Here is a 21,500-nt window from a genome sequence, read left to right on the forward strand (position 1 = left end):
AATTAGGCTTAATGAATACTTAGGAAAAAGTTCATACATCCTGTCAGACTCAGTGGAGACCGTGACAGAGGACGACAGCAAAACTAGAGGACATTCAGAATGACTGAACAACACTGAACTTCCCTTCCATGACACTACATTCAGGAGCTCCTTCAGCCAGACTCCATCGGTGAAACCATAGACCACCACCAGTGGAACCACAAACAGATTCCAACATGAAGTGCTACTAGGCTCCACAAACCACCTACACTCAGTTTCACTGAACAAACAATACAGACTCTCCATAAACAATATAAATTTTTAATAAACACAACACTACACCCCAGTTTGGTGTGAATGCCTGATTAGTTGTCTTGTATTCTGCAAAACGTCCTGCATTGTGTAAATATGTGTAGTGTGTAAATATGTGTGGTGTGAAGGAGTGTAGTATTTATTGTCTGTATATACATTACTGCTGTCTGCTACCGTAACACCACAATATAACCCCTGGGGGACTAATAAAGCTCGTTCAGCCACCAGTCCATCTACCCATGTATAAGGGCGATTACCCAAAGAAATCGTTAGAGGGCTTGAATCATTAGAGAGTGGTGATCACTAGCACACAGGTCTACAGCTGCCTCTGGTGACTGATTTGGCATCTACCAGAAAAGCTACTGATTCATGGGGCAAAAATAAGGCGCTACTGCTATCGTGTAGCAAGATTGCCCCCACATGGCCACAAACAGTACAACAATTGAGCCCTTGCAATGAAAAACCATGCACGCTATTTACTGTTTTACAACATTCTATAAAATAGTGTCTGTGTGTCTGCCTGTAGCATTACCGCAAGATTTATTTTTAAATGCCCACTGAATGAAGCAAGGTAAGTCTAAATAATGCATATGTAATATTTAATGTAAATTTCTATGTAAAAGGTTGCACAAAATTTTAAACTAAAATAACTGATTATACAAAGAGGAAATGGCTGAAATATGATTTTTCATCACAAGGTCTTAATTTATGGTAAGAACATTATTACTGGTGATGATAAAAACCGAGAGGCAAATGGCAACACTGTCTACACAATCAATGTGGTTCATCTTCACTTAGAGCCAGAGCAACCCATTCCAGTCTGGCCCAAACGGAAACGATCCTTACTCCTTGGTACATGCAGGCACAGGCAACATGCAGTCCTTACAAAGCAAAACAGAAAAAACTCTGAGAGAATCAAAAGTTTACTACAAATGTTCAAAATGAAGGTGGAGGAGTGTACAAAACCAGGACATTTCCAAAACTCAAGGTTTAAAAATCTCTCAAAAATAACATGACTGAGGAAAAGAAATATTTTTATAAAGCAGTCTAAAAAACAGACCAATAATGTTGAGTGCCTGCTACACACTCACATCTAATTAAAAAGTAACAGTAGTGCCAAACACCACAAAATGTGTCCTAAACACACAGATGTCCTGAAGAAACCTCAAAGCCTCTTTCAGGAGAGCCTGTTCTTGCTCTCTTTACAGTTCCCGTACACCTTGCTGCTACGAATGCCATGTCACTTTAAGGAATCAGAATTTGTTTTTTTTTGTGTGTTTAGTACCTACAGGCAGGGTACATTCATGCGTTTAAAAACCTCATGATTTTTTTTTTTCCCATGGCTTTACAGAACACTTATTCTGCAGTACATCTTCCCTGTTTATATGGTCTTGTGTTCAACAGCTGTAAGAAGGTCTCTTCTGTGTTAAACACTCCGTACGTCAGTCACACAATGTCATCTCCAAGCCTCGGACAGACCTCATTTCTTCACGTTCACCGTCTCGCTCTTCAGAATCCCTGTATGCACGTCTCAACAATGTCCATGAAGGCGGCTTCTATACAGTAGCACAGCTGGACATCAGGGTCAGCAGCACCCAGCTCCTCTGCAGATCTCTTAGGCAGAGACATTTTGGACAAGCCCATGTCTGAGCCCAGTGACTCCTTCAGTCTCCCCTTCACATGCTGTAGCCCTGACAACACACACCGTCATGTTAGTAATCACCACAATAAGAAGCTTTTCAAAACTGACACCACAGCTCTACATGCGCATTTTTTTACTGTGAACTTTCTGCACTGTTAAAGATTACTACTGATACTGTGAGTATTCCGAGATATTCCAGATTATCTGATGAATCATATATAAATAATTTTGGTTAAAACCATACAGGTTAGCATTGTGTCATGTCATATGGATTAAGACAATTGCTTTATGGTATTGTCCATACTGTGCAGCCCATGTAAACTAGAGATAAGTCTACTGTACATCATATAACAGAAAATGAAAAATGAACAACCAAATCCACTGCAAACTCACTGGCGATGAACGGGTCGATGTCCCGGCTTTTTGTAGCAACGTCGGCTGCACAAACTTGGCCCACCTGCACCAGCAAGGAGACGACGTCGTCGTAGAGTGGAGGAAAGGCCCGGCAGAACGGCACCAAGCATGGCAAGGTGGGCATGAAGAACACAAAACGCCTGGGACGCGTAAGAACTGGGTGTACACACACACACACACACACACACACACACACACACACACACACACACACACACACTCCATTTAGAGCTAATGATGAGACAGCTGTTGTAATGTTCAGTGACAACCACCAGATGGCAGCATATAACAGCACAAAGAAGGAGAGACAGCATTTCCTCTTGCCTGTGAGCAGAGTGCCCATCACGCTGATGGCCAGGCGTGCCACACTAAGGGATTTGGGCAGAGCATACTGAGTGCACAGGTGAGAGAGCAGCTGAATGGCAAAGATCTGTGAGAGAAAGCACACACCTGTGTTCAGAACGCCAGGCAGCAAGCCCACCATTTTAATGCAAAACCACGTCCTGCTTTTCACACGACTGGCAAGTTATCAAAAAAACAAAAATACATGAACGGGTTAGTTGTACCTGCTTCTCCTGCTGAGGCTGGGCGAGCAGCTCTGGGATGAAGTCCAGGCAGATGTGCATGGATGGAATACCAGCTACAGTGAGAGGGAGCAGGGCCTGAGGATAACCCTGTGGAGGGGAGCCAAGGAGTCATGGCTCAGCATACACAACAACCTTGCATCACCAGCTACTCTCCAAATCAAAAAACCCCACTTCAGAATCAGTCAGTGGGGAGATGTAGACAACAGTACTTTCTTAAATGTACAATCAAAAGCTTAGCATATACAGTCTTTTTTCAGTGGTTGTTCTGTAGCAAACGCCAGCAGTCTTTTCTTAAGTGTCATGAGTTGTGGTTTATGTTTTAGTGGTGTTTATGTTTATGTGGTGTAAATGCAGGCTTCCTGGCTTGTGGTTACTGCAGATCTGTGATCACTGCATGCAGTACCTGGAAGTGCACCAGTTTGGCGATGTTGGGATCTGCGATGAACATCTGATGTAGCAGACAGCAGATGAGGCACTGCACTTCCCTAAGGTCACTAAGAAGCCCACCCTCAATCTGCCATTCCCTCTGAGCTCCAGAGGCACCACCCTCAGCATTCCACGCCCCCTGAGCACCAGTGGCTCCCCCCTCGGCCTGTTGCAAGCCCAGGGGTCCCTGCACAACTCCTGCTCTTCCCTGCTCCCTCATTGGCTGGTCCAAAGCAGACTGACCACTCTTCACCAAGCCTTCACCATCTCCACCCAGTAGCTGCTCCTCCTGAGAGGATGGCAGACACACCTCTAACAGGATCTGCACTGCTGCACTGTCCTGCAGGGGCAAACAAATTATATCAGGCTACTTTCCTTTTGCAATGTACAATTAATACATATCTGCAATAAATTAATGTGACGATTGAGGACAAATGCAATTGGATTCACCTGATGGTGAATTTGAGTTAGAGGTCTGCCTCTGTGTGCACGCATGTGTGTATGTGTGTGTGTGAGACCTGTGCAGCCAAGAGTGCATTTTTCAGCTCCTCTCTGGTGACCTCTGGGGTGTCTGGTTGCCCAGTGAGCCCCAGGTTCGAGATGGTCTGCGTCTGCCGATCAAACTCAGCGGTCTCCTTGAGGTGGGCATTTAGGTAGGCCTTAGATGCCAACAGGTATCCATTTAGCATGTGTAGTGTGATGTCCATCAGAGGAGGACACCTGCAGAGAAGCATGTGTATACACACACACACACACACTATTGTATTGTATTATTATTGTTATTACTTCAGTAAATCATTAATCATCAAAAATAATTCCAACCCTTTTTGGACTTTGAATGCCTTTCTAAAGAGTTCACAGCAAAAGTCAAAGCACCAAAAGAACTATGGTTAACACTCTCAGTTACATAAAGGCCATAAAGGTGATCTTGGGGAAATCAGCAAAAACAGACAGTGCACCCAGCCACACAGACAGGTAGGGCACCTAAACACTCTGGGGTCACAGCGCAGCACAATGAGGGGGTCGACCAGCAGGTCATTCTGAGTGTAGCAGTGTTGCCTGAGGAGTTTAGCCGACGGCTGCAGGGCATTTACGGTCATCACCCACAGCCTGAGAGAGAGAGAGAGAGAGAGAGAGAGAGAGAGAGAGAGAGAGAGAGAGTTATGAAAGGGTATATTAAAACATTTTAGATTTAATTTAAATTTAGTATAATATTTAATATAAAATGTATTGATATTGACAGACATTTGCTAACATTTTGAAGACATTTTAAACTCTGATGTACTGTGTATTCACAACCATATGAGCACGTGCACGCGCATGCCCACAGAAACGCTCACACACGCATGCATGCACGCACCTGCGTGGCATGACGGTGTTGAGCACCATCCAGAGTTTGCTGACGGTCTGCAGGAGTCTCCGGGCCACCCCGGGCTGCAGTAACAGACCCATGTTGGCTGTGAGGGCCTCAGCGTAGGGAATGAGGTCAGCGGCGCTCAGCAACGTCAGTGGCTCAAGCATACGCATTAGCGCTGGACCACTCAGCACCACGTTCTGGAAGGCTGCGAGGACAAAGGACCAAAACTTTTTAAAAAGGGTCATACATGTTTAAACCAAAACACTCACACTCTCTCCCTCTCTCTCTCTCCCTATCCCTTTAAGAGGGATCTGGAAAGCATAAACAAGCCGTGCAGCACCAGACACGAGTCCACAGGTTAGAGTGTGACTCATACACGCCGAAAGGTCAGACCCGCAACACAACATCAACAACAAGGCAGATGGGCAGCATATCACAGACCATAATAAGCACCCGGCTCATCTTCTACATTTATATGCCGGCTCCTGTAAGAATGCCCTCTGAAGCTGTAGAGATGAAAGTCCATGGCATAACTGAGGCACGCCATTCACAGGAAGCACAAACACCACCCTCCCCCTCGGCCACGGAGTTACACTTTACGGTTCACGGGACTTTATGGTTCACTCCATTCACAGGACTGACATATGCAACCGTTCAAATCTGAACACTCCAGGCTAGGACTGCGTGTGCACTCACCGGCATGGAGCTGGGCCTGAGTGTACCTGCAGGAGCAGCTGGGGAGGAGCATGCGGCGTAGGAGGGGCAGAGTGCCCGTCACCTCCTCCTCACAGATCCAGCCCTCCACCATGCACAGGTGGGGGTAGTTGGTGGCCAAGAGACGCAGAAGAGCAGAGTGCAGCCCTGTGGATGTGCGGGGTGAGGGGGGAGAGACAGACAGAAATGTTACCCTGCAGAGTACTGCTTGGGTATGTGGTAAGGGTGGAGTGGTGGAAGGCTTCTGTACCGCCCAGCTCCTGCTGCAGACCCTGAGCTTGGCGAATGAGGTGCTTGATGGGGATCTGGTCCATCAGGGCAGCCGAGTAGGACTTGGGCTTCTTCTGCATCAGGGCTTAAGAAGGGGAGCAGAGTTCAGAGTAGGGAATGTGCCATTTTCACCTGCTTGTGTTTAACGCAGCCAAAGGGCACCATCGCTACCTCAGTAAGACAGGAGGGAGTTAGAGTGGGTTTAAGAAAGAACGCAAAGGCAGTGGGTGTCAGGGGGTACGGTGACGTGATGTACAATGAATTACAAAAGATAATGGGACTGAGGTGAGGTAATTACTGAGAACAGAAGAAAGAAATCAAACCCACGAGCAGACATCAGTGGGGCAGAGCTTGTGTGTTATGGACTGACCAAGTGTCTTAGTGTTGCCCAGTAGAGCCTCTTCATAGGACAGTATATAGTAGAGTATCAACAGCTGAGTGGTGATGGAGTACTGACAACGGCCTTTCCCCCCATCTCCCTGATACACACACACACACACACACACACACACACACACACACACACACACACACACACACACACACACACACACACACACACACACACACACACACACACACACACACACACACACGGAGGTTAAATGGAGGTTTAGAGGGAGAGTAGTTCTGCACATCGTCAGGGCTTATGGATAAATGGCTTTTAGCCACGACAAATCCACCGTGGCGAGATAAAGAGATGAGCAGCACAGAACATCAATACAGCATTAATGACATATAACACAATTACACAGCTGCCAGGGTGACGGACAGACCTGCTCCCATGCTGGTACAGGACGTCTCGTTTGGGTAGCGGCCTGACACACTCATCACTAACTACGTTAATATCAAATCCACGATTATTTCAAATACATCCATAACAGGATGAAGAATAAGCACAGAATTCAGATTTTTCACTATTCTGTCAGTGCAAACATCAGACTGGATGTTTGTTCACCTTTTTTCAGGCTGCAAGCTGGGAAAAAAAAAAAAAAGGGTGAAAATGTTGGTTTTGACATCTGAACTGCGATCACTACTGAGGTCACTATACCTGCCATCATACAGGTACTGTTCAAAAACAACAACAAATGTTTAGATCACTGTTTGCTCCACCCACCCCTGCATGTCCCTGAAAGACATTGAGAATCTCCTGCTCTGTGATTGGCTGGTTGGTAGCCTCCGGGTTGGCTTTGGAGGCAGGAGTAAGGATGGAATTGATATAAACATCAATGAGGGGGAGGAGCTGAGTGTGAAGAGGTGTGGTGGTCTCACACAGCTGCCTGAAGATCCAGTCCTAGAGAGGGAGAGAGATTCTATTACCATCAATAATCACTCAATCTGAAGTCACACCATCAATATGCCCTTATTGACGTCTCTACCGATGTTAAATAGGGATCTGAACTGGTAAAGACTTGCATTATAATTCTAAGAAAAAAAAAAAACATTGTCAACCTGGCAGCAGAATGAAATGATGATCTTAATTAAATCAATAGCGTGTCTCGAACTGGCTCAGGGCAGGAGACTTTTGAGTCAAACATATAATGGAGCCCACTGGAGGAAAGTCAATAACAGGATATGCGAAGACAGAACAGAGAAGACAGCTACAGAAACGCAGCAGGCAAAAGAGCCTCCTTACCTTGATGGAAACCTTGTGCTTGGTGAACGCTCTGCTCTTTAGGAGCTGGTAAATGCAGTGTATAGGGAGGAAGCCTGCAATATTGGCACTCAGACTGTTTGTGACGGCCACTCTCACAGCATGGGCAGTGACCACCTATAACACCAGAGTCATTTCACTTTCTCTATGAATGATAAAATGCAAAATATAATCCGTGACTATGCAGTTGATAACCGACATGGTTCACAGCATGCTGATATACATGCTACTACGTGCATATGTGCAAGATTCATAAATGACAACATCGTGTTAGTTATTTTTACAGTTCACTGTTAGTAGTTCAGAAAATGTTAACATTTAATACTCTACATACTTCATTAAAAGATGCCCAACACAAAAGCGCATAGTCTCTTCTATTTTGCATGACCTCTGATCAGTGTAAGAGTACAGAAAACAGCATGTTAGTGTTAGTGGACATTCACAACCAGCTGCTCTGTAGTCATGATGACAGGGAAGGGCCACACACTTGTGAAATCAGCATGTGCACTTTGAGAACTTCTTTAGCACCCACTGTGGACCGTACCTGCTCAGTGAAGATCTCATGGGTGAAGATGGTCTTCATTTTGTTCAGAGAGCTGGGTTTAATGGCAATCTAAAAACCAACACAGTGAGTGAGAGAAGCTGCTATCTGCACATCCAGTAATCTACAATTTTCAAAAGGTAACCCTAAATCCACCTAAACCACTGAAAACTACAAAAGTAACCCCAAATCCACCTAAAGTGGGTGTAGACTGGAATAAAGCACGGAGCAAGGTATGAGACTGGGAAAGACTGGAGATAATGCTGTGGTGTGGGAGGAGTGATCTGAGATTAGTCACAGAACCAACAGATTTTCCCCCGGTTCTGTGAACAGCCAATTCTGATCAGCTTTCAACTATATCTCACAATTACACTACGCAGTATTTGTTTCACACGAACACTCGCGTTAGGAGCCAAAGCCAACAGCCTTGCACTGATCTGGCGTGTGAAGCCGAGATGTCTGGATACCTGACGTGTCTCTTTCATGCTTCCTGCTCTTATACTCAGTCTCCTCGTACTGGCTGCGTAAAAGCCCTGAGCAGCTACAGTCAAGTTCTGCTCTGGTGTTTTGTGTCACCGGTGGAAGCCGTACGATCTCCAGTGTCCATTCAACACACTCACCTTCATTCCCAAAGTGGAACACACCAGCTCAATGATAGCACCCAGCTGGTTGCTATGGAAATACATGGCAACCAGTAACAGCATCTCTCCAAAGGAGGCAGACACACCAGCAGCACTGGGAGAGAAGGCAGTGAAAAAGTGAATAGGTATCAGTGCTTCCTGCACACAGCCAGGCTGCAATAAACACAGTGCCAACACACACACACCTGTTAAATGTACTGAACTTGAAATTGCACACAGCCAGCCCCATATGACCCCACAGATGCCTGATATCACTGTCTATAGATACATTTATAGACTTACAAAAGCACAGCAAAGCATGTGACCCAGAGTGGGTCAGAAGTGCATCCTATTGGTGCTGTAAGCACTCCATAGACATTACAGAGGCTGTTACACATCTGTCTCCACACTTTACGTCCCCTTTATCTAATAACATAGCTACACACATAAAACTTCTTAACAATTAAACCAGGGGAAATACAGTGGAAGTTACACAAAACCGAGCAGTTCCGCATGTGTCAGTGAGGGGCTGTTAAATCATTTGTAAGGGCCCTCTCTGCTGTCATATGCACACTTATGAAAACTACCAGAACACCTCTGCTGCATGGTCATGGTATGAGAGAGACAAACTCGAGAATATTTCAGACAGGACACACGCCAGTTAAGGAGACATTCTGCAGCCTTCTAAAAATGTCAAACACCCTCAACACAGGCATTCTGCACACGATTAATGTCTAAGCATATAGTAGTCTGTGAATCTAGTCATTAAACTCTGTTTTTGATATTTAAATGGTTTGCAACATGACACGTCACTTGTTTTTATGCGATTTGAGGGAGACCTATCCAATGCCTGTACACACGGGGCTTGGAGAGGTGCGATTAAACACCAAGACACTTGTGTGCGGCACTAGCGTACCTCTCAAAGTATTCCTCCTCCTTAATCATCCATGTGAGCCAGATCACCATCAGCTGCTCCTGCTCTGGAGTGCTGCGGAGGAAACAGGATCTTAGAAACACACGCCGTAAAAACCTGAGCGCTGGGCTCAGGAACACAGAGGCTCTCCTCCTCTCTCAAGAGGAAAGGATGGCAAGAAGAAAAAAAGTACAATGTACAAAAAAAAAAAAAAAAAAAAAGACAGGTTTCAGTTAAATGTACAAAAAAGTGCATTGCAACATGGTTACTGTCTTTTGTGCCAGAACTGCGGTGAACTGAGGTTCTTTGGGTGAGCGAAGGCTGAGTAGACATCAGGTGTGCAGTGTTGAAGGTTGTTGCTAGGACGCGGTACCTGACGAGCGTCGGGAAGGCAAGCAGTTTGCAGAAGGACAGCGAGACGAAGCGGACGCCGGCGGGTGTGGCTGGGGGCCGGCTTGTCATCAGCTGGAGGAGCTGCTCCGCCTCCTCGTCTGTGGGTCTGCGAGTGAGCATCACAAACATTCTTCAACTGACAGTGCACCGACAGCGGTCAGCATGGCGTGACCCCAAACTCCCCGTCACGCTGCAGGGGACACGTTGCCCTGCACAGCCTGTATCGACGGCAGGGGTGAAGCGACGTGCCACACTCGGGGAAGGTGGGGATGGGAGGAAGGGCTTTGGGGGAGGTACCTGAGGCCAGCGATGCCCATCAGAGCACAGTAGAGGCGGAGCAAAGCGCTGGCCTTCACCACATGCTCCTCCCGCAGGCCCGAGTAGCCCGGGCAGCTCTCGGGGTCGGAGCCGCTGGGAACGTGGGTCCCACGGGAACGGGGCAGGATGGCTACCAGCTCCAACAGCAGCTGCCTCCGCATCTGCCAGAGAACTGAGCTACTCTCTCGCTTTCTCTGAGACGGAACAGGGGAGGGAGCGAGAGAGAGAGAGAGAGAGAGAGAGCGAGAGAGAGAGAGAGAGAGAGAGCGAGAGAGAGAGAGAGAGAGAGAGCGAGAGAGAGAGAGAGAGAGAGAGAGAGCGAGAGAGAGAGAGAGAGAGAGAGAGCGAGAGAGAGAGAGAGAGAGAGAGAGAGAGAGAGAGAGAGAGAGAGAGGATGAAAAAGAGAAAGAGAAACAAAAAAGAATGAAAGAGAAAAAATAAAGAGAAAGAGAGAGAGACTGAGCGATATAAATATACACCAAGCAGCAGAGCTGGCTGAGTTGTGCAGGGTTTGTGTGTTGATGTGGGTGAGCAGCTCAGTCCGGCCTCCCTCACTTGCTGCCCGTTGCGAATGAACATTCCGAACCAGGTGCGCACTTTTCCATTGGTCCCCAGGAGGAGTCCGCTGACGTACGACACCAAGGGACTGACCGCCTCGTCCGCGCTGTCTGGCTTGTAGTCCAGAGTTAGAGCTACTCCCAGACCAGGTAGGTGGCACTCCTGCACCTGCGGGTGAAGGAGAGGCACTGTGGAAGTGGACAGGAGACAAGTACGGGCTGCTGGGGAGCTGCAGGGAACACAGAGCAGCCACGATGCTCACCACCATGGCTCTGATGTTCAGGGCCTGAGACGGGTTCATCTGGCACAGCTGCCGGAGAGCCTCTGTCCGCCTGCGTCCACCCACGCTCTCCTCGTCCTGACGCTCTCCGTTCTTGATTAGACCACGGCATACTAGGAGTATGGACACGGACACACACAAAGAGAACAGAGACCCACACATGGATATTTTATATATATATAATTTAAGTGTTCATTTCCTCTTTCATTCTCATCTCCATCACTGCTGACACTACAGTAGACAACAGCTCAGAACTTACTGGCATCGTTAGGGCACAATCTGGAGTAATATGAATCTCAAAAGGCTGTGAGAAGACATTAAATGTGTCAGAGAATGGCAACCCAGTTAGCCATCATCCATGTTAAATATGATTACAGAGAAGGTCTTTAGATAGGCACTTCTTAGTCTGAAATGAATTTCTTTCCCTTGCAGCACTAAATAAAACATCTCAGTAAGAAACCTTGAGAAGTGCTCAGTGAGGTGGCCCGGTCTGATTCTGAATGCAGCCTCTGACTCAACAATGACCTGGGAACGCCACAGCAGTACAAAGTGCAGGATCTTTCTTTCCTTTCTCTAGCACTCAGAGAAACAGGCTACACTCATTCAATTACACTGGAATGGGCTTCAAAACACAAAATAATTCAGAGACATCGAGATCACGATATCCTTATTAGATCAAATTAAACTGACATAGCTGTTGACATAGCGTGTGACATAGCTGTTGCAAGATGATTGTGATGGAAACACCAGTTGCTGTATCTGCATATACATGACTCTACCCAGGCATAAGGGATCTGATATACAACCAAGCTAGACATATATAATGCATTCAAAGCAGGGATGTGCAACATAATATGGTATAATATACTGCCACAATATACATTCTGGAGCATATTATAGGTATCTTCATCATTGACTAGCTGCCAGCTACAAGCAAAAGAGATTTAAATGTTTTGGTTTTTTTACCACCTAGTTCTAATTCAATGTGCAATATTTATGAGCTTCTATGAGTATTCTTAACACTGATATATTGTTACATGAGGGTATGTATCTAAGAGACCATAAAGCACTTCTGTATGCCACTCTGGACACGAGCATCTGCCCAATTCCGTAAAAGTTTTTTATTTCTGCATTTAAGGTAGAGTACCTTCATTGAAGCTGTCCGGGACATTGGCAACAAGGAGACAAAGAAACCAGTCTCCATTCCGCACATGGAGCAGGGCCTCTGCCACGTCCACGATGGGCAGCAGAGAGGGCAGCTCTGAGAGGGGAGACAAACACACACGGGGAAAACCAGGCTCGCATGGACTCACACCATCGACACCACTATTACTCAATGAACGAAGCCTACAGCTTTACTGTAAAATATTACTGCACAGTGCAATTTCACTGAAATTACGAAATTTAAAACCCAACTGTGCCAATCGTTTGAAGTCTTAAAATGTTAATATATGGCACCACCTTAACATTTTTAAGAGTCCATGGTAGCAGGTCTGTCCCGAAAGCATTTCAACAGAAAGGCATCAGCACTCCAGTGTGTGCATAACCCATCTGTGAAATAGAGGTACAGTAGTGGTGCATGTGTTGATCGTAGATGATCTGGACTGCTTGTGGGCTGACAGGTCATCAGCTGTTGAGGGTAATGGTGGGAAGGTAGAGGAAGGCCACGGGCAACTGCTGCAGTGGATTCAGTCAGCAGCTATTATTGGCTGTACTGCCGAAGTGTGTGTGTGCTCGAGAGAGGACAAGTGCGATGTGGAACACACACACACACACACACACACACACACACACACACACACACACACACACACACACACACACACACACACACACACACACACAAAAAAAAAAGACCAACCGAATTTGCGATCAGGTGATCTCACAGGGATCACACCACCACAAGTTAGTGTGTGACCTAAAACCATGAAGTTGACCCGAATGTGATTTGAAAAGATGCGTGCCACTTCAGGCCTGCAGTGTGGACAGAGCTTTAGCCATCACATTCACCTGCTTGAAGGATGCAGAGGACATCAGCTACCTCCTCCAGATACACAGGACTCTCAAAGAGCTCTGACGACTTCAGAAAAAACTCTCCGCTGGAATCAGCAACCTGTGCAACGGATGAAAACACACATGCGTTACCTTTGACATTGCAATCAATTTGATTCCAAACGCACACCAGGTCTAGAGGTAACGGCACGCGTACGGCACTGACGCAGCATACGGGTGGGTGGGCACCTTGTTCATGATGGCCAGCAGCTCACTCAGAGCCAGTCTGAGTCTCCTGAGCGGGTCGCTGTGTTCAAACTCCAGAGTCAGACCATGCTGCAGCTGTGATACCAGGATGCTCTCGCTGTTGGACCCACCGGCTTTATGTCTGTATTGAGAAAGGCAAACAAGACTTTTAAACCATGCTTTAAAGTCCTAGTGAAGATGTACTCTGAATGGTTGCATTTCCTCAACTTGCCAACAGCATGACTAATGAGGTAGGGTACGGACAGATGGGACAGTATCTTTGTTTCTTTTGAACGGATTTCTGAACGAGGCAAAAAAGTGTTAAGGCATAAGCGCCCATTCCATGTCACACACACTGGAAAACAAAAAAAAAACACACCGGTTGGTGTACGGTTGGTTTGTTTGTGTGTTTCTTAAGTGACAGGTCTGTATCTGAAAGATGCACCTGAGCTGCTGCTCTTTCCTGGCATCCTGCTCCAGGGCATGGAAATCCACCGAGAGCAGCGCTACGATGGAGTTCACAGCTTCCACTCCAGACAGCAGACGCAGAATAAGCTTCTTGTCCTGAGCCCAGGCGTTGCTCTGGTCCGCAGGGGCACAGAGCGCCATCCTCACCAAGCATGGGAGCAGTAGCCTCAGCTCAGGGTCGCTCAGAGCCGCCAGCCGCACCACGTCCACCTTCTGCATGGCCGCGAAGGCGTAAGGACTCACAAAGTGTAGCCCTGAACTGTCAGTCATACTGGAGCACAAGAAAAAAAAAAAAAAAAAGACACAGACGAGGTCAGGGACTTCTTCAAATCTCGACACAGTCCAATAGTGGAGCTCAGACAGACTACTTTGATCCCTTAAGAAAATTGACAGTAAGTCATACGCAGGTAAATGGAGAGGATGCATGATGGTAACGTGTCAAGTGATTAAACTGAACTGTCGTTGTCCCAAAAAAATAATAAAAAAAGTCAACTGACAATTTAGCCCAAAAATGTTCTGATCTCCAGTTGCTATTGGAGTTTGAGATTATTCAAATAGGGTTAATTAAGATAGCTAGATATTCCAGTATTTCCATTCCATTCCATTCTCAACAGCATATATAGGTTTTCCAACGTCATGTTACCCAACCTATCCGTTATTAGCAAAATAGGCTAAATATCATTCGTTTAATATTCAAAAGTACAAAATAAAGCAACTCATTTTAATTTATATATGTCTTAAAGTACATGGCGGGACTACTTTTCTAGCTAGGTTAGCAGACTAGTTAGGTTAGCTAAAAACTCGCCTGGCTAAATATGAAAAGCGGTTAAACGCAGCTGGTAGCCGGATAGCGGTTAAACGCAGCTGCTAGCCGGCTAGCTAGCTAGCTAGCTAACAGTCACTTACGTTGGCTTTTGGGCGAGGTAGCTAGATACAGCCTCAGTTCAGTGGACAACTTTTCTAAACTGAAGTGGTAATGGCAGAGGGGAAATATAGCCAGTATGAACTTTAATTGTTACTGCGGTACTACTTCTTTACACAGCTAGCAAACTTGGGGTTAGCTAGCGTTAGCTTACTTAGGCAGACAAGTTTACAGGACACCACTACGTTACAAGTTTTAAAAATGACCACGAATGTTTTCACGGTGCACGTCGATGTCTTCGCCGGAATACAGGACACCTTACCTTATACCTTCAATAATAACAGATGAAAACCCAAACAGCTCTCGGCGAGGCCCACAAAGCCTCGGTGAAGCGTGATTAGCTTCGCCACAAGCTGAGGCATCCAGGGGCGACACGTCAACCCTCCCAGCTATCTTAGCTTAGCTGATAAGTTATCCACTTTGAGCTCTCTGCCTAACAGTGAGATCCATTCAGTGCTTTCAGACAATAAAGGCTATCGCAGTGTTTATGTGTTTATAGCAGTACTTCTCATTTATCGGAACAGGACATCACGATTTGAAGAACAGCTACTACAGTTCATAACTATAATGGTTTTAACGGTCTCAGCCGGCTTCCTGCGCGCGCACCAGAGCAAGCGCGTGAAGCGCGCAACAAACAGGACTAATGGACTAGAACGGGCTCGCGCTTGGATTAGCCAATTTACACACAATTATTTTGAAAAATAAATACAAATAAAACGTTAGTTGAACTAAAATGGAAACTCTCGGTATTTTACATGCCGTGAGAAATGTGAGTTTGTCAGTAATCCAGATCTTCTCTGGTTTTGGTCATTTTAACTTTGTACAAAATTTACTCTGGAATTTGAAAACATTCCCGTGTTTTTAAATTTCAACAGTTTTATTCTGCAGAGATCCAGGGAAAAAGGTCTCTCTGTGCATCAACACTTGGTTATGAAGTGCATTTAGACTCATGTACCGGGGTGAACAGGTGGCGTGTTTAAAGGGACAGTAAGCACGCCACAGATGATCTTCACACCAACCCCTTCATTACTGTCGGCTCTGTGTCACACAAACAGGTGTGTCAGCCGACTGGGGGATTAACTGGGTTGGGTTAGCTGAAGGAAAGCGCCCTATAGTTTAACCCAGTCATAACTGCTAATCTATAAATCCACTTTCATATGAGACCTTATCTTAGCTACATTTGTTAAAACAGCATATGGTCTTATGAAATTTAACAGATCACAGTCCCACCCCACCCCCCCAAAAAAACACAAGCAGAGAAAAATGATTGAGTTAACTCACTTTATTCCTAAAACAGGAGCCACGCTGACTGAGGCTGGCGCGACGTTCATATATAATTATTTATATATTGCGTTTTCGTGTCTAAATGTGTGGTATAAAATACTATATACGACAATGTACCTCTTTATTTTTAGACACAGTGAACTTCATTGCTGTACAAGTCCTCTACAGCTACAGCATAGCTGTAATCTGTCCATTCACAGACATGGACATAATTCCCCCAGTTCTACCACCTCTGTACATCATGACAATACAAATAATCTCTCCCCGTTACAAAAAAATAATACTCTAAAAGCAACCTACTGCAACTTTATTCTTCTTTTTGTGGGTTTTTGCTCGTTTTTTAATTAAGACGATTACATATATTTTTGACCAATTGCTTGAAAGCAGGAAGGCAATATAAACCTTCTAGATCTTTTATATATAAAAGAGGTTAAGAAATAAGACAAATTATACATTTAAAAACTTACAATAAATAAGACAAATGCAGGCATTTCATTTGGATATAATTTCACCCAAACGAAATAGGGAATTTCAGGTCTTAAAACCAAGAATTCATTATTTAATTCTCAAATCACAGATGTCCCTATTTTTCAAAACAAAAACTCTCTTTCCATACCCAACAGCTGTTACGTCTGACCAGTACCATGGGCCCAAATATGGCCATGGTAGAGCACAAGGACATCAGGCAGCTACAGTACTTCCATGCTTCTGGTTCCTTCAGCTTGCTCCTCTCTGAACCCACCCCTGACTCCCACACCCCCACCCCAACAATCAACACCCTGTTCTCCTTTCTTCGTTGGCCTTCTCCGTAGCGCCGGCCCGCAAACGTCAGGACCGCCACGGCTGGACTGCACAACAGCGGTGCAAGCCGTGTAGTGCCGGACTGGGTTTGGACTCCACAGGAGCACCTCTTCCTCCTACCACGTCCCACTCTCCGCTCCGGCTCCGCTCGCCTTACAGCATGTTCATGATGAAGTTGTAGAGCTGGTTCAGCACCACAAAGTGAACAGGTAGACAAGAGCGCCGATCCTGGGTCGCAGGGTCACAGGTCAGCCAGGAGAGGGCGTTATACTGCTCCAACACAAACCTGACAGGGATGGAGAAAGAGAATCTTTGTTAAATGTACAAAACACTTTCTCAGTCTGTTTGAGGCCAGACATCACAGACAGGTCAGAACACAGTCAGGACGAGCGCAAAGACCATTAATATGGCAATAACACACAGATAAATATATTTATTTGTTTGTTTGGTTATGAGGTTTGGTTTTTTTCCTCACTGGCCCAAAGCCTGTCTCCTGCCCCAACATTAATACTCAGTACAGCATCCATACATACCCACAGCATACTCATTAAAACCAAATTCATGGATTATAAATGTTCAAAATGTAGCATGCTGGCATGGAACCCAAAGACACCCAGAATGTCCTGAACATCTCTGAGAGCAGGGCTGGGCTGTGTTCAACCCAGACTGTAGCGCAAAAGCCACCATAAATTAGCAAGAACAACAAGAACCCAGGCTGGCGGAAGGAGGACCCACCTGAGCACGTCTGATGTTTGATTGGAGTCCAGTGGGTGAGAGTGTTTGCCATGTAATAGCTCATCAGACTGCACTGAAGAAACATGGAGGTGCAGAGAGGCCTAGAGACACACACAGAGAGAGACCAGCACACATGACATGCATAAACCACTGAAAAGGAAGCATCGGGTCAAATGACCTTTGCTGAAAATCGACTGAAAACCTTCCTGGACTGTACTTAATTTGTGCTGGAAACTACACCAGTTTGTTTCAGCTGGACAGATGCTATGGCAGCTCTGATGTGATTAGTCTCGATAATTCTATTCCACCATCTCATGTGTGATTCAAGGAGCGTGACTCATCTCTCATCTTTCTTATGTACCAGTAGCACCGCTGACCCAATCACTAAGCACTCTAAATTATTTAAGCCTCCCTTTGCAGAAGAACCAATAAATACTGCATGAGCAGAGAATAGAGGGTCACATGACCAGGCACAGGTAGGATTGGTGGATGTTTGTGAAATCAGTGAGCGGCTGTGCTGTGGCGCTCTGGTGCTGCCAGCTGCTTCCTAGACTCATGCCACTGCACATCTCACTGTGGTTAGACAAATCTCCACCTTGGGAATATCTTATAAAATTGTTTAGACACTGTCTGACATGCTCACAGCTTCTGCGTATTTTATAAACACATGATGATGTGGACAGAAGGCACTGCCATTATAGACATTTCATATGATGTCCAAGCTGCCAGGGGCACACGCAAGACCAAAAAAAAAGCGCATGTGCTTGATGAAAGCAACGGTCTTCTGATGTACTCTCAAGAGCAGCCTCCAGAACACAGAATAAAGGCCAGTCCATTTAGCACTGGGATTAACTGAAAGTAGTCACTCCATTATAGGAATTAACTGCAAAAGAACATTAGGCCAGCCTCAAATAGTATTTGTAGATAATGCTGAACATAAGTATTCTCTTTATTTAGAGTTTTTCCTCTCGCAATAAAAAAAGTTAAAAATTGCTTAAAATCAAGAGCAGTGGGCATTTTAGTTAAAATGCAGTACAACGCCGATTTGAGTTAAAATTCAGGGTCGTTTTGTGAATTACCTGGCATAACTCACATATGCTTGTTTATATGAGTGAGGGCACTGGTTCTGTGTTTGGCTTAACTCACTATTTCTAAGAGAACCGGAGAGACTGGTACCTTTAAGAACAGAGGGCACTGGTTCTGCGCTTGCGGACAGGCTGACCAGAACCAGTCTGGCAGTGGGCCTGCCTTAGCCGTGGACACAAAGTAGCCGAGGGCCAAAGGCTGCTGCAGGATGTTAGGAGCTTCGTCGTGAGACTCCATCCGATCCGTACTCTGTCCCTGAGAGAGGGGAGGAGAGGAGAGGAGGAGAGGACAATCCAGCCATCAGCCACCCACACAGTGCACAGCTCCAACACAGCCAGGGTACACAGACAGAAATCTAGCAGTAAATGTTAGTTACCAAGTTAATGAAGCTATTTTTTAAAAATGAATTCCCTCATAGGATACTGCATGGTTAAAATGGGTCCAGTTAGTGAACATGTATGGAATTCTGTCAGCGTTGTGATCACATAGTATTCATCACTCCAGATGTTTTTAAGTGGTGAAAATTCTAGACAAGTGCTTAACTGTTCTAAGTTCTTGTTAGTGCATTAAGTGCTCATCCTTTTTTTTTTTGCTTACTGGTAACTAAATAGAACATTAGAATTTTTTTTTTGGTAAAGTCAATACATTACACAGATACTGAGGTTCTTAAGAGCTGGTTATGACGTAAACAACGGCATGTGGCCACTACTTAAATAAATAAAATTATGTCGGACAAGATCATTGGCTAATTGTTAATTGGCCAGTGACAGTGTTTCCATCAATCACAATCATGAGTCAGATCAGCTGTGATGCTAACGGGCTGAAGCTAATTTCTCAAAAATCATGGATTTTAGAAAAACAAATCTAGCACAGATCTTCATTTCACAGAATTTATTTAATAATAGTCAACTAGCTAGCAGACTAGGATAGTAAGGTAGCCTCACCAGGATGGCCTGCCATGCCAAGTTAATACTGAGATGAAAATACTTGTGCATGTTTTGACAAGAGCGGCTCTGTCGGACTGTTGATAGGCAGCGCCATGCTCACGTTAATTTAGCAAGATACCGACGCCACAACCACAGCTAAACAGTGGTCTGTAATGCCAACGAAAATCAGGAATGTCGGTGCTTACTAAATTTAAATCCAAATCAGAAAAGATGAACTTGTGTAAAAATGTGTTCTCGTTTGACAGGATTAGGGTTAAACCATATATTATTAAAATTGCATTCTATATTATATTATTTACACAATATAGCATCAGTAGAGCTTATACCCATCTGCAAGATGCTGAAAATGTATTTGCTTTTTTTTTTCTCCTAGGCTACTGTAATTTATTGCTCCTAGTGATTCCTATAACAAGCCAACCTTAGCTTGCACAACGTACATACGATTAACACACGAAGTTTTATGGGAAAGTTTTTTTTATAGGGGGATAATGTTCCGTTTGGCACTGCTTAAGAGGTTCCATATGGTCTCCATTACCTTGATGCCGTCGCCCCCGTGGGGATACTGCGACCCCGGAGAGTGGACAGGAGAGGTGGTCGGAGATGCAGGGAGAATATTGATGATGTCGGGGTCAACCAGATCATTGTCCTGTTCCAACAGTTCAAAGATGCCTCCGATCGGATCTGATCCGTCTGCAGAGTACGGCACAAGTCCCGAGTCAAACTCTCAGGATGTCGGTTGGACATCGCAGCACGGCACTTGCCCGTTCAACAGTGCCGTAAGCCAACGTTACTACAAATGAGGACCTGAGGTCACACAGGTCTAGCTGAGTTGTGATTGGCCGTTGGGGAGAAGTCAAAACCTCTCGGCCCACGGCTGCTTACCGTTGATGGGGTTGAAGGCGATGTCCTCAGGGGTGTAGCTGGAGCTGTTGACCTGGACAAAGGCGGAGGTGGGGAACACCAGGATGTGGGTGCAGGACGTGTCCTGAGGGGTGCTCAGCTGGGACGTCTGCATGTTCAGGGTAGTGCTGCGTCCAAACACGGAGCCGGTGGACACGGAGTCTGAGGAGACAGAAATATTCAAAACTTACTCGCTGAACATTTTATCCTCTGATACAATCTGCAACACTCGAGCTGTAATGAAATGCAAGATGGGCAGTAATGAGAAAATAAGAAAAACGGAGCAGAAAAACCCCCGTCTTCGTTGCATTTTAACGCTGTACTAGATATTCTAACGCACTATATCTCAGCCGATTCAGGTCTATAAGAAAACAAGCCTTCAGTGAAGAGCGACAGGTAACATCCCTCACTTCCAGCACATCTCGATAAGGTGGCAGGATTAAAACCTTTCATCACTTCAGAAAGTAAATCCATTGATTTTCAATATCTGCACAGCGGTGTGACAAAACTCAGTAGAAGCGTGGCGAGATGTTTTATGACATACACACACGCACATAGCTGTATATCTAACGGGAATGACACGGCTTACGATAAGATGTCGCCGCCCTCTCCTCCCCGACACTGCGAAACACGACAGCCTGAGGAGGTGTTTCAAATCACCCACTTGGTTATATAAACACAGAGGGGAAACTCACCGTCAGAAACACGCCACACCACAAAGACACCAGGCAGATTTCTACACCAGGCCTTCCACGCGGGCCTTGGAAGGCTGGCTTTGCTCAACACCAGCTCCCACCTCTCCAACCACACAGGTAATGGACGCCGTTACCTGGCATGATGACGAACGAGCCCTGTGGCTCCAGGGCGACCAGGCACGCGCTGAGGATGCCAGGAGTGTCTGCAGCAGAGATGCCACACATCCTGCACATGTCCTTCAGGCGTCTGCTCAGGGACTGCAGATTCCTCCTGCTTAATAATATACTCCAGTCTGTGAGAGAGATGAACAGAAGTAACATCACAGGGATGAGAATGACATTAGCATTTTGGGCTCGATGCAGATTCCATTCCGTCCACTAAAACATCCACCATTACATGAAAATGTAATATCTGCAATTGAATCATGAATACAGAATTTGGACTA

At 45.6% G+C, this 21,500-nt stretch overlaps 2 protein-coding genes across 3 annotated transcripts in view; both read right to left on the reverse strand.

Moving 5' to 3' along the window:
• Positions 1–1,196: 1,196 nt before the first annotated feature.
• Positions 1,197–15,204, reverse strand: ints2 (integrator complex subunit 2). Of its 2 annotated transcripts, none has more exons than XM_027022132.2 (25): positions 14,869–15,204; positions 13,662–13,955; positions 13,220–13,358; positions 12,989–13,091; positions 12,126–12,239; positions 10,961–11,091; positions 10,696–10,860; positions 10,120–10,334; positions 9,803–9,928; positions 9,433–9,504; positions 8,517–8,631; positions 7,900–7,968; positions 7,338–7,472; positions 6,819–6,995; positions 6,072–6,180; positions 5,682–5,786; positions 5,414–5,578; positions 4,721–4,922; positions 4,345–4,470; positions 3,879–4,080; positions 3,338–3,700; positions 2,914–3,021; positions 2,672–2,777; positions 2,327–2,503; positions 1,197–1,982 (listed from the first exon to the last, which is right to left on the reverse strand). In XM_027022132.2, the coding sequence occupies exons 2-25, from the start codon at positions 13,952–13,954 to the stop codon at positions 1,801–1,803; spliced, it is 3,699 nt and encodes a 1,232-aa protein (XP_026877933.2). In that variant the 5' UTR covers position 13,955; positions 14,869–15,204; the 3' UTR covers positions 1,197–1,800. The 2 variants fall into 2 exon arrangements, with proteins under 2 accessions (XP_026877933.2, XP_026877932.2); XM_027022131.2 differs by having other exon boundaries at positions 10,696–10,866.
• A 669-nt stretch (positions 15,205–15,873) lies between these two features.
• The window catches only part of med13a (mediator complex subunit 13a), a 54,644-nt gene continuing 49,017 nt past the window's right edge, over positions 15,874–21,500 (reverse strand). The window contains exons 25-30 of the mRNA XM_035535212.1: positions 21,189–21,347; positions 20,342–20,521; positions 19,995–20,149; positions 18,603–18,767; positions 17,427–17,527; positions 15,874–16,977 (exon numbers count right to left, since the gene is read on the reverse strand). Of these exons, the coding sequence (XP_035391105.1) occupies positions 16,845–16,977; positions 17,427–17,527; positions 18,603–18,767; positions 19,995–20,149; positions 20,342–20,521; positions 21,189–21,347 (893 nt within the window). The 3' untranslated portion in view covers positions 15,874–16,844. The remainder of the gene's footprint in view (positions 16,978–17,426; positions 17,528–18,602; positions 18,768–19,994; positions 20,150–20,341; positions 20,522–21,188; positions 21,348–21,500) is intronic.

Source organism: Electrophorus electricus, chromosome 17, assembly GCF_013358815.1.
Source record: "Electrophorus electricus isolate fEleEle1 chromosome 17, fEleEle1.pri, whole genome shotgun sequence".
NCBI lineage: Eukaryota > Metazoa > Chordata > Actinopteri > Gymnotiformes > Gymnotidae > Electrophorus > Electrophorus electricus.